This window comes from Geotrypetes seraphini, chromosome 2 (genome assembly GCF_902459505.1).
Source record: "Geotrypetes seraphini chromosome 2, aGeoSer1.1, whole genome shotgun sequence".
Taxonomy (NCBI): domain Eukaryota; kingdom Metazoa; phylum Chordata; class Amphibia; order Gymnophiona; family Dermophiidae; genus Geotrypetes; species Geotrypetes seraphini.
The window spans coordinates 12,425,968-12,441,807 of NC_047085.1; the positions used below are offsets into that span (position 1 = coordinate 12,425,968).

At 44.8% G+C, this 15,840-nt stretch overlaps 1 protein-coding gene across 6 annotated transcripts in view; it reads right to left on the reverse strand.

Annotated features, from left to right (window-relative positions):
• Positions 1-15,840, reverse strand: part of LOC117353889 (protein brambleberry-like) — a 72,381-nt gene that overhangs the window by 25,765 nt on the left and 30,776 nt on the right. For all 6 annotated transcript variants that reach the window (XM_033930383.1, XM_033930381.1, XM_033930382.1 and 3 more), the window contains exons 4-7: positions 15,028-15,213; positions 11,512-11,734; positions 6,923-7,039; positions 5,428-5,607 (exon numbers count right to left, since the gene is read on the reverse strand). In XM_033930383.1, coding sequence (XP_033786274.1) covers positions 5,428-5,607; positions 6,923-7,039; positions 11,512-11,734; positions 15,028-15,213 — 706 coding nt within the window. The remainder of the gene's footprint in view (positions 1-5,427; positions 5,608-6,922; positions 7,040-11,511; positions 11,735-15,027; positions 15,214-15,840) is intronic.

The window sequence follows — 15,840 nt, forward strand, 5'->3', positions numbered from 1 at the left end:
CATTCCCAACTCAGCTAAACAATTTGTTTGAGAAATGGGCCTGTATATTCTAACACAATTAAGATCTGGGAAGTTAATGTGAGTTTCTATGGGGGGAGGGGTTCTTACGGAAAAAAAAAACCAACACAAAAATCTGTGGCTCATTTCCGACTACAGTACTCCCTGATATTCGCGAGGGTTCCGTTCCAGGAACTCCCGCGAATCTTGAAAAACCACGAATACGGTTTTTCGTGGGGGAGACTGGAGAGGGCAGCGGGAGAGGCAGGAGAGGGCAGCCGGAGCGCTGGTGAGTGAAGGAAATCACTCGCTGTATGCTCCGACCACCTCTTCCTGCACTAAAGGTCGGGCCTTACCAATCAGGAGCTGCGTGTCAAAGGCCCACACACACACTGGTTTATGTACATTTATAAAAGTATAAATAAAAAAGAAGGTATTCTTGTATTAGATTATCCAAAAGGAAGGACCCACACACACACAAACTAGGTAAACCAAAGGAGTGGTGAAGGGACTGAACATATCAATCTTAAGGAACAAATACAATTTTATTATAAGCAAAAATAACATAAAATCATCCACAGTGGTACCTCGGTTTACGAGTATTTTGCAAGACGAGCAAAACATTTGCAAACTTGGTGCCTCGTAAACTGAGCGCGCCTCGATTTGCGAGCACCCCCCCGTGAACCAGCACCCTCCCCCCCCCCCCGCGATCCGGCACCCCCCACCGCGACCTGAGGTCCTCCCAACCCACCCGAACCCTCTTCTTACTTTGATGTAGCCTCCGCATGCTCAAGGCCCAGCACAGGAGGCAGATATTCGGGCACCGGCACCAGCACAGGACATGCTGGTGCCGGTGCGGAGGCTCAGAAAAATATCACAATGGAAACAAGTCAAAACTGGTCACACGATCAAATATAAAATCAAGACTTGTGATGATTATCAAATAGAACTTAAGCTGTGCTCTCAGATGCCTGCACCGGTGAATCATCAGTGAATTCTACACGGTTTTTTAGCAGGAGATGGTATCATTTCATTGAGCGCAGCTTATTTTATGATATAAGAATGAATATACATATAGTGCTAATCTCTTTTCAGTTCGTGAGGCATATAGTGCAAAACCAAACAAAAAGAAAGAAAGAAATCATTCAATAAAGTGACAGCAAAAACCAGCACTTATCTTAACGCTGTTCATACGCCGGTCAGCGTTAAGATAAGTGCTGGTTTTTTACTGTCACTTTATTGAATGATTTCTTTCTTTCTTTTTGTTTGGTTTTGCACTATATGCCTCACGAACTGAAAAGAGATTAGCACTATATGTATATTCATTCTTATATCATAAAATAAGCAGCGCTCAATGAAATGATACCATCTCCTGCTAAAAAACCATGTAGAATTCACTGATGATTCACCGGTGCAGGCATCTGAGAGCACAGCTTAAGTTCTATTTGATAATTATCACAAGCCGGTGCGGAGGCTACATCAAAGTAAGAAGAGGGTTCGGGTGGGTTGGGGGGACCTCAGGTCGCGGCGGGGGGTTCCGGATCGCAGGGGGGTGCCGGATCACGGGGGTGGGCCTTCGGGGGGGAGCAATGCCAGTTCTCATGGGAGGGAGCAGCGCTGCTGGCCTCAGGGAGGGGGTGGAGGGTGGGAACCTATCAAAGCGAGTTTCCATTATTTCCTATGGGGAAACTCGCTTTGATAAATGAGCATTTTGGATTACGAGCATGCTCCTGGAACAGATTATGCTCGTAATCCAAGGTACCACTATACATACATATACACACACACATGAGAGATTTTATATACAAATTAAGAAGGAAAAAGAAACCAAAACAAATGAAACTTAATCTGAGATTACCAATCTCTCAAATGAAGCCCACAATGTAGGAGAGACTATTTATATTATCATGGGATCTGATATTTAACCAGGATAAAGAAAAAAATCATTAGTGTAATGTTACATCTTCTACATTATTCTTATGGACTTACGTCACTGTAGAGGCCCTGGAAGGTATTTACTCCCTTTCCCTCTAGAAAAAAACGTAACTTAGAGGGGTCAAAAAATATATATGAATCAAGGATGTCTAAGCTGAAATTTAGCCCCCACAGAAAGTACGGATTGTCTCAATTGAGAATAACCTTCTTTACTTCTTCTGTTCCAGCCTATATGAAGTCCGATATCATCAGAAGTGAACTGTTTGGTGCTTCCATCAACTAAATGCTACCCAACGAAGAATTGTTCCAATACTAGGTGTTCTCTCCCTGTTGAACTTTGACAGGAAGTTTCCTATCTGAAGTTCAAGACTGGTTGGAAGACCTGGTTATTTAGGAAGGCTTTTAACCTCCTGGACTAAGATAATAATTACATGAGAAAATAAATTAGTTCACACTTATTTTTCTGTTCTGGCACCAATTTGTTCATTGGAAAATTACTGTTGTGCAATTTGCAATCTCCCCTTTTCTATCATAGTTAACCGAAACAAACATCTACCATATAAAAACTAGACATTTAAGAGAACACTAAAGTCATTTCCTTATGAATAACTGAAAGAAGAAATTATTCACACAGGAAAAAGGAGAAGTACTATAATAACAGAGGAAACAGAGGGCAGGAGTGAAGGGCTACTACTCAGACTGGAGGAGGGTCACGAGTGGGGTCCCGCAGGGCTCAGTGCTCGGGCCGCTGCTATTTAATATATTCATAAATGATCTAGAAACAGGGACGAAGTGTGAGATAATAAAATTTGCGGACGACACCAAACTATTTAGTGGAGCTCGGACTAAAGAGAACTGCGAAAAATTGCAAAGGGACTTAAACAAACTAGGGGAATGGGCGACGAGATGGCAGATGAAGTTCAACGTTGAGAAATGTAAAGTATTACATGTGGGAAACAGAAACCCGAGGTACAACTATACGATGGGAGGGATGTTATTAAATGAGAGCAACCAAGAAAGGGACTTGGGGCTAATGGTGGACATGACAATGAAGCCGACGGCACAGTGCGCAACAGCCGCTAAGAAAGCAAATAGAATGCTAGGCATAATCAAGAAGGGTATTACAACAAGGACAAAAGAAGTTATCCTGCCGTTGTATCGGGCGATGGTACGTCCGCATTTGGAGTACTGCATCCAATATTGGTCGCCGTACCTTAAGAAGGACATGGCGTTACTCGAGAGGGTTCAGAGGAGAGCGACGCATCTGATAAAAGGGATGGAAAATCTTTCATACGCTGAGAGATTGGAGAAACTGGGTCTCTTTTCCCTGGAGAAGAGGAGACTTAGAGGGGACATGATAGAGACTTACAAGATCATGAAGGGCATAGAGAGAGTAGAGAGGGACAGAAAGAGAGAGAGAAAGGGAGACAGAGAGAAATAGAGAGAGAGCGAGCGATAGAAAGAAAGGGAGAGAGACAGAAATAGAGAGAGAGAGAGAAAGATTGGAGAAACTGGGTCTCTTTTCCCTGGAGAAGAGGAGACTTAGAGGGGATATGATAGAGACTTACAAGATCATGAAGGGCATAGAGAGAGTAGAGAGGGACAGATTCTTCAAACTTTCAACAAATAAAAGAAAAAGAGGGCATTTGGAAAAGTTGAAAGGGGGCAGATTCAAAACAAATGCTAGGAAGTTTCTCTTCACCCAATGTGTGGTGGACACCTGGAATGCGCTTCCAGAGGGCGTAATAGGGCAGAGTACGGTACTGGGGTTCAAGAAAGGATTGGACAATCCCTGCTGGAAAAGGGGATAGAGGGGTATAGATAGAGGATTACTGCACAGGTCCTGGACCTGTTGGGCTGCCACGTGAGTGGACTGCTGGGCACGATGGACCTCAGGTCTGACCCAGCAGAGGCATTGCTTAAGTTCTTATGACGACACTGAAAACAGCAGGAAGGAAGTTTGCATTTGAAACTAGCACAACAGAGATCATTTAATATGCGAGCAAAGCCATAAGAACATGAGAATAGCCTTACTGGGTCAGACCATTGGTCCATCAAGTCCAGTAGCCCGTTCTCACAGTGGCCAATCCCGGTCCCTAGTACCTGGCCAAAACCAAAGAGTAGCAACATTCCATATACAATCCCAAGGAGTAGCAAGATTCCGGAACCCCAAAGAGTAGCAACATTCCATGCTACCGATCCAGGGCAAGCAGTGGCTTCCCCCATGTCTTTCTCAATAACAGACTATGGACTTTTCCTCCAGGAAATTGTCCAAACCCTTCCTAAAACCAGCTATGCTATCCGCTCTTACCACATCCTCTGGCAACGCGTTCCACAGCTTAAGTATTCTCCGAGTGAAAAAAAAATTTTCCTCCTATTGGTTTTAAAAGTATTTCCCTGTAACTTCATCGAGTGTCCCCTAGTCTTTGTAATTTTTGACGGAGTCAAAAATCGATCCACTTGAACCCGTTCTACTCCACTCAGGATTTTGTCGACTTCAATCATATATTTGCTCTTGACAGAAAGAAGCCTCCAGAGAGCCCGTCTTCATGATGGCAGCTGATGGGGGGTGGAGGAGGAAGAGAGACATAGCACATTGATAGTTAACCTCTGGTACTAATTATCTCCAGCAAAGCACTCCCCATACTCAATTGGTTTCCAGCCAGAAAATTGGACCAGGAGTTAGTAACATATTAATAGACTGTAGGCAGTTCAACTTCACATTGGTCGATAAGGAAAGCCCCGACACATTCTATATAAGCTAATGTTCTGGGTCTGTCCAGTGGATCTAATTGCATAAAAGGAAGCTTGTCTGAAGATGGTTGTACTCTAGAAGCAACATTATTTGATTACAGGGGAGGACACAGATACCCTCAGGTCAAAGCAACAGTAAGGCACCAAAAAATTTGATGGATAGCATTCTGCCCTATGAACCACAGCGCATGCTACGCTTGGTGACTATGACGACCTACATATTCCGACAGTGAAACAGCTGTGTCTAGAGCCAGCATATTTTTGTGTGTGGGTCCTTGGAAGTGGAATACACTTCCAGGATATTTATGACAGCAAACAAGTTTGAGTAGTTTTAAGAAAATGTTGAAGAAACACCTCTTCTGCAAGATGAAATATGGGACTTGATTTATAGTTTTTGACAAAAGGCGCTGGTAGCCTCTTTGTAATTTTAGGAGGCTTTACATTATCTTCGTTATGTTTTATTCGTGTTCGATTTGTTGTACTGTATGCGATTCTGTTTGTGTATGTACTCTATTGTGACCTGCCTTGGGAAAGGCGCGGTATAAATAAATAGAAATTGCCAAGAATAAATACCTTTGAAGACTTCTTTCTAGCCTCACTAGCATGCCTTGAAAGGAAAGTGGGAGATTAATTTGGGGGAAAAGGACTCTACGATACAGAAAAACAAATCCTCCCCCCCTCCCCCCAGGATCCTGTACTGCACTAGGATATCACAGGGCTGGGGGTACTTATTATAATCACCTGCCCAGCCAAGGAAGCTTTGGATGTGTCCAAGTCGGAGTTCCACACTGCTCTGCAGGTGGTCCATGGCATAGAGCACTAGTGCTAGGCTCTGGTTCATGCGCTGCAACTTTTCCATCAGCGTGTCATAATATTGTGCTGTCTGGTTGTGGTAGGCCAGAAAGAGGGCCATATTGGACTCTGCGGAGAAAAATCAAGAACTTTTACAGTACTCCTAGCCCCGCCACCTTCATACTGAAACACCAAATCACTTGCCCCCTCTTTTACGAAACTGCGATAGCAGTTTCTAGCGTGGGGAGCTGCGCTGCTCCCGATGCTCATAAGAACTCAATGGAGAAGATTTGCATACCTGGCACCTCTATTATATTCAGATTGGGAGGACAGGCTAAAAAAATTGAGCAAATCAATCAATCTCTCTCATGCATATTCATTAGGACTATCCTGAAAACCCAACTGGCCTGGTGGTCCTCCAGGACAGGGTTGAGAACCACTGCTCTAATACATATCAAATTATGTTTCTTATCAGTTCAACAATTTAAATCATTTCTACTTATCTAAAGCAGTGCATTCTGAACAGTACCCTTCTGTGACATTGCTTTTATGCTGGATCCGTTTCACTGTGCAGATTACAACTTTACTGAACAGTTTTACCATAGATTTTACTAGAACTTCCTCAGGTTATGTACTGAAAAAACAGAGACTCCTCATGTCCATGCGCTGAATTAGATAGAGATTCTCAGAGAAGTACCATTCAGTTAACACTAAGGTTACAAAAGTAAGGAATATCAGCTAGACTGTAGTTCTTTGAACAACTTTAATAACGAAGTAAAGAACAAACACGTACAATTAGAAGATATCAAGGCAGTCCAACTTAATGTACAGAATCTTCTTACTCTACCAGCACAACCTATCCAAAGGAAAGCTGGGAGTGTGTCCACACACTTTGTGGGAAATAACACTGTGCTTTAGACTTAGATTTTGAATCTAAACTGTATTAGGCTAGCAGAAATAAAGGATGAAAACCTGGTGAAAGGACAAAGTTAGACCCAAGTTTTCATGCAGCCATGTGGTCTTAACAAAATGGTTACTGTTCTCTCCCAGAAGCTAAAGAAGGGCAAGCTTATGCTCTCTAGGTGCAGCCAGGCTCTCTGGGAGAAGCAAAGCTTTCTGGGAATTTAAGTCCACAGAACACACTTTACCGACACATCCAAGAATAAACACATATACAAGAACTGAGAAAATGCCAATAAAATGGAGGCTGAACAGCTTTAAATAACTGCTTGTACACTTGTGGTCTCAAACACGACTGTTGAGTTTAATTTTCAATACATTAGGACTGGGGAAATTAGATAGATATCATATCATATTTTATGAGCAGCTAAGATACAATATGTTGGCATCTGTTCAGTTATCAGGAACTCGCCCAATTTCACAACAGTAAAGAATGTGGCACACTACAGACATCTTATAAAAACACCACAAATAACAGAGTTACCCATTTTGGAGTAAATTTCATGGGCTTTGGCTTGGATCTCAATCAGGTCTGCCAAGATGACCGTGTGTTCCTCCTGCAGCTGGTTATCCTGGTCCAGTAAGTGATTATTCACATTCTCTGAATAGAGAGAGAGGATACAGGCGACAGGCTCATCACAATTAAATACACACAGAAATCCCTTTTTATGAACACTGACACAATAAAGGGGGGGGGGGGGGGGCGCCACCACTTTGGCAGGAGCATTAGCATTGGACCACTGGTCTGACTCAACAGCGGCAATTCTTATGTTCTTTAGTAGATAAGGACAGGTTGTTCATCCTTTCCAAGGTAGGGAGAACGAGATGGCACTCTCTAAAGTTGAAAGGGAATAGATTCCGTACAAACGTAATGAAGTTGTTCTTCACCCAGAGTGTGGTAGAAAACTGGAACACTCTTCCAGAGTCTGTCATAGGGGAAATCACTCTCCAGGGATTCAAGCCAAAGTTAGTCAAGTTCCTGCTGAACTAGAATGTATGCAGGTAGGGCGCTGGTCTTTGACCAAGGGCTGCCACGTGAGCGGACTGCTGGGCACAATGGACCACTGGTTTGACTCAACAGCGGTAATTCTTATGTTCTTATCTCTCCTCTTCCCCCCACCCCGCTTCAAATCTTCGCCAGCCACAAGAAGTATCTCTTACCTGTTGCTTATGCCGGCCTCATCCCTCCCTCCGATATTACTTAAGAACATAAGAAGTTGCCACCACTGGGTCAGACCAAAGGTCCATCACACCCAGCAGTCTGCTCCCGCAGTGGCCCATCAGGTCTGTGACCTGTGAAGTGGTTCCTGACCAATTCTGTAACCTACCACTACATCTATCTGTAACCCTCAATCCCCAGCGAAGATTTGAGGAGATATGGGCAGGGGGAGGACTGCAGGAAAGGACACATGGAAGGGGGGGGGGAGAGGTGATGCCAAGCACTTCTGCTCTGAGCACAAGCTTCCCTCACTATGCCACTGTTTATGAGAATAACTTCAGATTATAGCTTGGGTTACTATATTTTTCTCTGGGAAACCACAGACACATGACCGTGCCCCATTCTGCCACACCCCCACAAAGTCACCTCTCTTCTTCCGGACAAGCTCGAGCTGCATCTGGAGGGCCTGGAGCATGTGCTGGATGTGTGCGACATCATCAGCGCATGCTCAGAGGCCCTCCAGATGCAGCCGGAGCTTGTTGGAGGGGGGGGGGGGCTTTCCAAAACCCAGACAAATGCCGGGTTTTTTTAAAGTCCGATCGGGAGCCCAGATAGTTCTCTAAAAAGGGGACATGTCTGGGTTTTTCCAGACGTCTAGTCACCCTAATTATAGCCAATGTTTTTTTAAAAGAGTGAGAGCGCACACACACGGGACATGGCAGCACAGGCCGCTGTTTAAAGGCCCCAGGCCAGCACCAAATCTACGTGCAGAGGAAAGACATTCTGGGCACGGAAGAAGTAAATAAGATGCCCCATGGAGGAGGAGGTAGAGAGGAGAAAAGGAAGCGGTGGATACTGGAATATAGGGTGGTAAGGCCAGGAGAGGGTGCACATGGCTGAAAGTTCACCTAGGGCAGTGTATCCCAAACTGTCTGCCAAGGCACACTAGCGTGCCTCCTCAGATTTCAGGTGTGCTGCTGTACACCGGGGAGGAGGAGAGGCGCCAGCTGACCACCTACAGGACGTGCCTCTCGTGGCGAGAGGCACGTCCTGTAGGCAATCAATGGGCACCAGCACCTGTCCTTCTCTCTGGCCCTCTTCTCTTCTGGCAACACCTCCCTCCCCTCCCCCCCCCCCTCCCGGCATCTCAGGACCCGCCTGGAGGGCCTTCACACACACACGTGGACATTGACATGATGGTTTCTTGTATGCGCGTGATGTCATCACGGCGATACCTACACACTTCTAGGTGCCTCAAGCCACGGTCGTGTGCCGCGGCTTGAGAAAGTCTGCGGGACACTGGCCTAGGGCATCAGGTATCCTTGATCTAGCCCTGTCCAACTCCTGTTCCCATGGATTTGTGCAAAGCTCCTCTCATAAAAGAAAATTTAGACATGAGGTCTGAGTTGCTAAAGCATGGCTCCACTCACATCCCCCCTCCCATCATATTCTGTATCAGGGGTGTCAAACTCTATCACATAAGGGGCTGAAATCTAAAACATAGGCTAAGTCGTAAGCCAAATTTTTTATTAAGATACTTAGGGGTCCTTTTATTAAGGTACGCTAAATGCACACATTAATAAAAAGGACCCCTTAGTCTTAGTCGAAGTATAGGGTTACAACCTCTCCAACCCCATGGCAGTTCTCTGGTATAAATAAAATAAATAAGAGACTTTTCCTCTCTTTTAGGGCCTAGTTCACGCCTGCTGTCTAACACCAGTTCTGGCAGGATACACATTTCAAATCTGACATTGTAATCACAATAGCTAAACCGCTGAAACCCTAAGGACTCAGAAGCCAATAAAATCCAACCTAAATACCAAAAAAGGGGGAATTGGCTCGCATTGAAAATTCTTCCAGAAGGGAAAGATTGAAAGGAAAAAGTAAAATAGAAATGGAATTTGGTAATGTTGGGCAGGCCTATAATACATAAGCCCTTTATATACAATGGACATCAACCAGACAGAAGTCTAGATAAAGACTGCCTCATACATCATGTTGTCCTTTATTATATGTGATGTATGAGGCAGTCTTTATCTAGACTTCTGTCTGGTTGTTGCTAGTCATCAGTAAAGTCACTGCCTGAGCCTTAATCTCATTTTGTGTGCCATTCGTACGGCTCATACTGATGTCCATTGTATATAAAGGGCTTATGTATTATAGGCCTGCCCAACATTACCAAATTCCATTTCTATTTTCCTTTTTCCTTTCAATCTTTCCCTTCTGGAAGAATTTTCATTGCGAGCCAATTCCCCCTTTTTTGGTATTTATTGTAATCACAAAACAGGAAATACAATTATTTTTTCTACCTTTTGTTGTCTGGTAATTATTCAAATCATGTTGTGGTCCCAAGCTCTGGTTGTCTTCTGATAACTCGCTTGCCAGGGTCTCCTTCTTTCTTCTTCCCTCCCTTTCCTTTTGGTCCGAGATTTGGCCCTCTGTTCCTTCCCTCTCTCCCATTCCGGCTTCCCGGTCTCACATTACAGCAGCCTGCAGAGGATCACCGGTCAGCTATAGCGATCCTAGCAGACTGCCATCGACCTCCGCAGCACGTTTCTTGTCGTGGTCCTGCCCTTCCTCTGACGTACAGGACCGCGGCAGAGGGAATGTGCTGCTGAGGCTGATGGCAGCCTACTAGGATCACTACAGCTGACCAGCAATCCTTTGCAGGCTGCTTTAATGCGACACCGGGAAGCCGCGTGAACCTACAGCTGATGCAGCGCTTGTACCTGTCTGCTGGCGGGCCAGCTTAAGTGAAATTTTGTAAGTGTCTGGCGGGCCAAATTTTATTACACCGCTGTAACCAACCACCGGCTATTTTGAATTAGTGGTCAGTTACAGCGGCGGTAAGCTTTAGAAAGCTAAGCTGTAAGGTCCAATAGCCATCTTTAAGAATGTGTTCCCACGGTGGTGGGATACGATAGTAAATTAAATTTAACATAGTATTATAGTTGAATACTAAAACGTTTGTTTTGTTCTTATTAGGGATATGAGCCTTGATAAAACCCCTTCGGGTGAAACATGTTGGTGGTATAAATCCCTGAAAGCATGACCACAATTTTAAAAGCTAAGTATTTCAACTATTTATACACTAAGGTGGAAAAAAGTATTTATAAATTCAATAGTAAAAAGTTTTGAAGATCCGGTGAAGAAATAGTACATAAAGCCTGACACAATGAATTTGTTTGAGTGCTAGGTGGTACTTCTGAGGATCTATAAACGTTGTAATATCTACTGTGAAGAGAGTTAGGAGGGGTTTGAAAAAGCACGTATCCTTCCGATTTGAAGTTTGGGTTCTTCACTTCAACTATTGTACTGTTTGGTTAATTGTTCAATATCAATGACATAAAAGCTTAGAAGAACAACTTGGATTATGTAACAAATGGCGACAAGGAAGGAATTTCTAACATAAAACATTCTTTTTTTCTGGCGCTCAGAAGACCCAACTTTTCCTGCATATCAGGGCCAGGAGATGTAGGTGTACTATGGCGATTCTATTCTGCTGTCTCTGCATTTTTTGTGTCAGGGGGGTGGGGGGGGGGGGAGAGAGCAGGCAAACTAAACCAGCCTTTGCCCTTGCTTTTCCAATATCACAAATTCCAGATATCATGAGTCAATAAACTGGTTGGGTCATGGTCCCAGGGGCACACCCCATTCTGCTGCCTATGAGAAAATGAAGGAAGAATGATTCTGCAGATGTGGCCCTGAAGGGGTATAAATGACAAGTTTCAGAAGTAAATTTCCCTTTTAGGCAAAAGTCCGAGAGAGGATGTGCGACATCTATGGAGGATGAGAAAGTTAGGCAATATCCTCCCTGGGAGCAAGGAAAAGAGTCTTTGTATGGCATCCTCAAGCTGGTAAATGTTAACACACAAAGAAAGTCAACCCATTTTTTTCTCTATAGCCAGACTCACCCATTTTCTCATTGATGCCCTCAATGAGCTGAGCCATTAATTGGTGACCGCTAGCTATGAGGGCCTTCTCTTGGGTCAGCTGCTGTAGGTTGTCTGCAATAGAAGATCCCATCTGCGCCTGGCTGTCCTGCAGCTGTCCCTGCTGGAGCAGTAGCTCCTGTTGACTGCTTACCACCTTCTGCAGTGACTCGGCCGTCAGGTCCTTCAATTCTTCTTGTCCCACCTATAAAAGATAAAGGCCCAGGTATGCAAAAATCCTAGAAGACCAAGTAATAAACCAGCAACTCAGTCCACATTCCTGACATCTTAGGATTCCTTGTACCTTGCGTAGCACCAGTGGCATAGCGAGAGTGAGAGGCGCCCCTCCCCCCCACTTCAGCACACTCCTTCCCCGCCCCTGCACCACTTCCCTTCTCCTGTACCTCTAATGTTCCTGGCGCGAACAGCAACCCCCAAGCTGCCACACCAGCGTTGGCTCTTCCTCCGACGTCACTTCCTGGATACGGGTCTAGGAAATTATGTCAGAGGAAGAGCCGACGTTACTACCAAATAGACACAAGCTGTTTTAACATAGATAAGGGCCGACGATCGTTTTGTGGCTTCAGGACCACCCAAAAGAATTAGCGCTCTGTTCAGTGGTCTCTTTCACAACTCTTTGCTGCGACAGCAGCTTGGGGGTTGCTGCTTATGCCAGAACATTACATAGCTACGGGGGAAGGGAAGTGGGGCACGTGGGGAAAGGACCGGGTAGGGGACACATGTTTAATATTTCAATAAATGGAAAATCTCAGAATAATAGAAAAATTACTCACAGCGCGATTATTTTGGAGGACGTCCATTTATTTAAATACCGATAACCACATGGGAAAAAAAGGGCAGAGTATTAGTTCCCGAATCTTAAGACAGCGCCGTTCGGAAGGTGCTGGTAGGCACCTGAACAGCACTTAAGTGTTTTAATTAGTCATTAACTGTTTGGTAATTGACCGCGCCATTAAAAAACAATTAAGAACCAAGGGGAGGGGAAAAAAAAAAAAAAGGCACCTGAATCGTGTCTACACCGACACTTACCGGTGCTGGGTGGGGTTAACATTTGGCACCACAAAGCGCGATTCTAAATTTAAGACGGGTGCCAGGGATTTAGACCTCCATTTCCAGCGCCCATCTTCGACACAGATCGCGATTCTCAAAACAGCGCCACAGTTTAAGCGACGTACGACCAATGCCGTTTTTTTTCAGCCGCCTTCTGATTCTGGCGCTCTTTTGAGTATCTAGGCCATAGTATTTACACCAGTCAGTGGTGGTTCTAAGGTTCCAGGAATGCAAGAACTAATTTTTGCCATAGGAACCAATTTTGTGCCCCTCAGAAACAGAAAGTGCTTGTTTTTATCCTTGAATGTTGCTACTGAAAACACATAAGGGGCTAGTCCAGGGTTCTCAAAGTCCCTCCTTGAGGGCCGCAATCCAGTCGGGTTTTCAGGATTTCCCCATGAATATGCAGTGAAAGCAGCAAAACTTAACCACTCCATCTCCAACCTGTTGATGACAACGGGCGACTTCAAAACTTTTCGAAAAGAAATCAAAACCCTACTTTTCAAAAAATTTATCCAGATATCTTAACCCAAACCTTCCCCCTCCTCCTAGATAAATTCTCCCCCAAAACCTCCACTTAAATAATCTCTTCCTCCCCAAAAAACAAACCAAGTATTCAGATCCCTGAAATGTAACGTAATCTTATTTGTACTCTAACTGTAATCTATTTGTTATATCACACAGTAATGTACAGTCAATTTAATATCCAATTTGCAAGCTCTTCCGGAATTAATCCAGGTACCTCTCCTCCCTTGTAACCAAAAAAAAACCAAACCCAAAACTGTTGTAACTTCACTGGAAATGTCCAGTTAGCTCTTTTGTAATCCGCCTTGAACTGCAAGGTATAGGCAGAATAGAAGTCCCTAATGTAATGTAATGTAATGCATGGAAATAGATGTCATGCATATTCATGGGAGGAAATCCTGAAACCCCGATTGGATTCCGGCCCTCGAGGACCGGAGTTGCCCATAACTGGGCTAGATTCACTAAGCCCAAGGAGCTGATCCGGTCTGTGGGCGATCCGAGGCCGGGCTGAGAAGCGATCCTGGCGCATGCTCAGACCATCTTCTTTGCCTCTAGATGCTCTGCATATGCGCTTGCACCAGCGAGGACAAAACAAAAGAGGAGGGCAAGCATCGAGGGCTGAGCCGGGCCCGATCTCTTCAACGGGACTCGCTGCAGTCTTTAAAAAGCCAGTTCATGCGCCGAGAGGGGAGTGGAAGAAAACTGTCCAGGGCACACAAACCCGCTCCGACTCTCCTGCTTTCTGCCGCCCTTCCCCGCAGTGCAGTCCCGCTTTTAACCTGCAGATTAAAACCACGAGCTCGCACTGCGGGGAAGGGTGGCAGAGAGCAGGGCGGCCAGCAAAGGAGATCAGGGCAGAGAGCAGGGCGGCCAGAGCAGGAGATCAGAGAACGGGGCAGAGAGAACGGCGGCCAGAGTAGGAGAATCAGGGCAGACAGCAGGATTTTAGCAGTTTAGTGAATCGCATCCTTCCTGCTTTGCATGCCATTTCCCTTCATTTGCATGCACGGATCGGGATCGGATCGGTACACAGGTTAGTGAATCGGGTCGCAAACTGATCAGTACACGATGGGTTTGCTTAGTGAATCTAGCCCAAAAAAACAAAACCTTTCCAAAGCAACCTCTTTAGCCAGATAATTCACAGGTAAATAAATACCAAAGCAGCACTGATAAATGCAACTCCAAGGTTTTCCCAGAAACAAGAAAAATCTAATCTCTTACCAAAAGCATTGGTTACACCCCTTAATGCCATCTCTTTTTCAAGCCAGAAAGAGAGGCACCCCAGCACTTTTTTTTATTATATGACCAACAAAGGAAGTAGAAGTTTTGCCAGACCATCAGGTTGCACTAGAAGCTTACCACCTACTGGAGACTGAGAAATACTGACTAGCCAGGGGTAGCTTACCATTTCTCGGGCCACAAATATCTGGACACATGGTCCTGCCCTGTTCCGCTTCCGGCCATGTCCTGGCCCCACCCAGTTCCACTCCAGCCCCGCCCCTACAAACCTCTCTTCTTCCCAGACATGCTCGGGCCACGTCTGGCGGGCCTGGAGCATGCGTGGATGTGTGCGACATCATTCGCACATGCTCAGATGCCCTCCAGATGTGGACGGAGCTCGTCAGGGTTTTCCAAAAAGAGGACATGTCCGGGTTTCCCCAGACATGTGGCAACCCTATTCATATGATGCCTGCTCAGTATATATACACACACACACACACACACGAGCGAGGTAAACACAGCAATATATTCAGCAGTCTTCTACCGATTGACGAGCACCCTCTGTCCGCCAAGCCTAGAAGCTGTCCACTTTTGTCAGTTGCAATCTTTTGCCTATTAACGGGGCTCACGAAGCACACTTTCCACCCCCGTCGCAGAACAAGAACGGGAACCTTCTCGTACCTTGAGTCGTTTCATGGCCTCCAGCTGGCTCACAGCAGTGGACACCAGCGTGTTGACTGTAAGTTCGGTCCTGCGCCTGAAGTGCATCTGGCGAGCAGCGTAACACACAGAGCGGGCACGGTTGCTGACAATGTGATAAGCATTCCAGGTATCGGCATCCATTCCGGTAGTGCATTCTGCCAGTGTCTGTACCAAGGAGGAACCACAGATTCAGTATCTCTCTCTTTTTTTTTTTTTTTAATATAAATCTTTATTAATTTTTTAAATATTAACAGTGCAATACACAGGTATAAGAACATATAATAAGTCAAGAAAAGCACATTCAACTTACAGATATTCAAAATCAATTATTTTATCCCACCCACCAATTAATCACTATGTATATACTCTTTCAATAATCTACACTTATTTAAAATAATACAACACCACAAGTTTTCAAGTTTATTTAAAATTTCTTATACCGCCTTATCATACCTTCAAGGCGGTGTACAAAAAAACGATGTATCACAGTAAGTTAACAAAACAATTAAATACGAAACTGGGAGATAGACAATTTTTAGTAAGATGGACAAACTGGAATAAAAGAAAGGAGGGTTGGAACTACAATTGAGAGAGAGAAAAAGAACATTTATGGGAAGAACAAAAGGAAGGGAAACTAAAGGTAAAACGCCTTTCCGGAAACTGGATCGCCCTTAAAAGGGCAGTTTAGGTGTCAAATGCATCGAGAAATAAGAATGTCTTTAACTTTGTTTTAAAATTGGCAAGACTAGTTGTTTCGCGTAAGTGGTTTGGAATACTCTTCCAAAGCGAAGG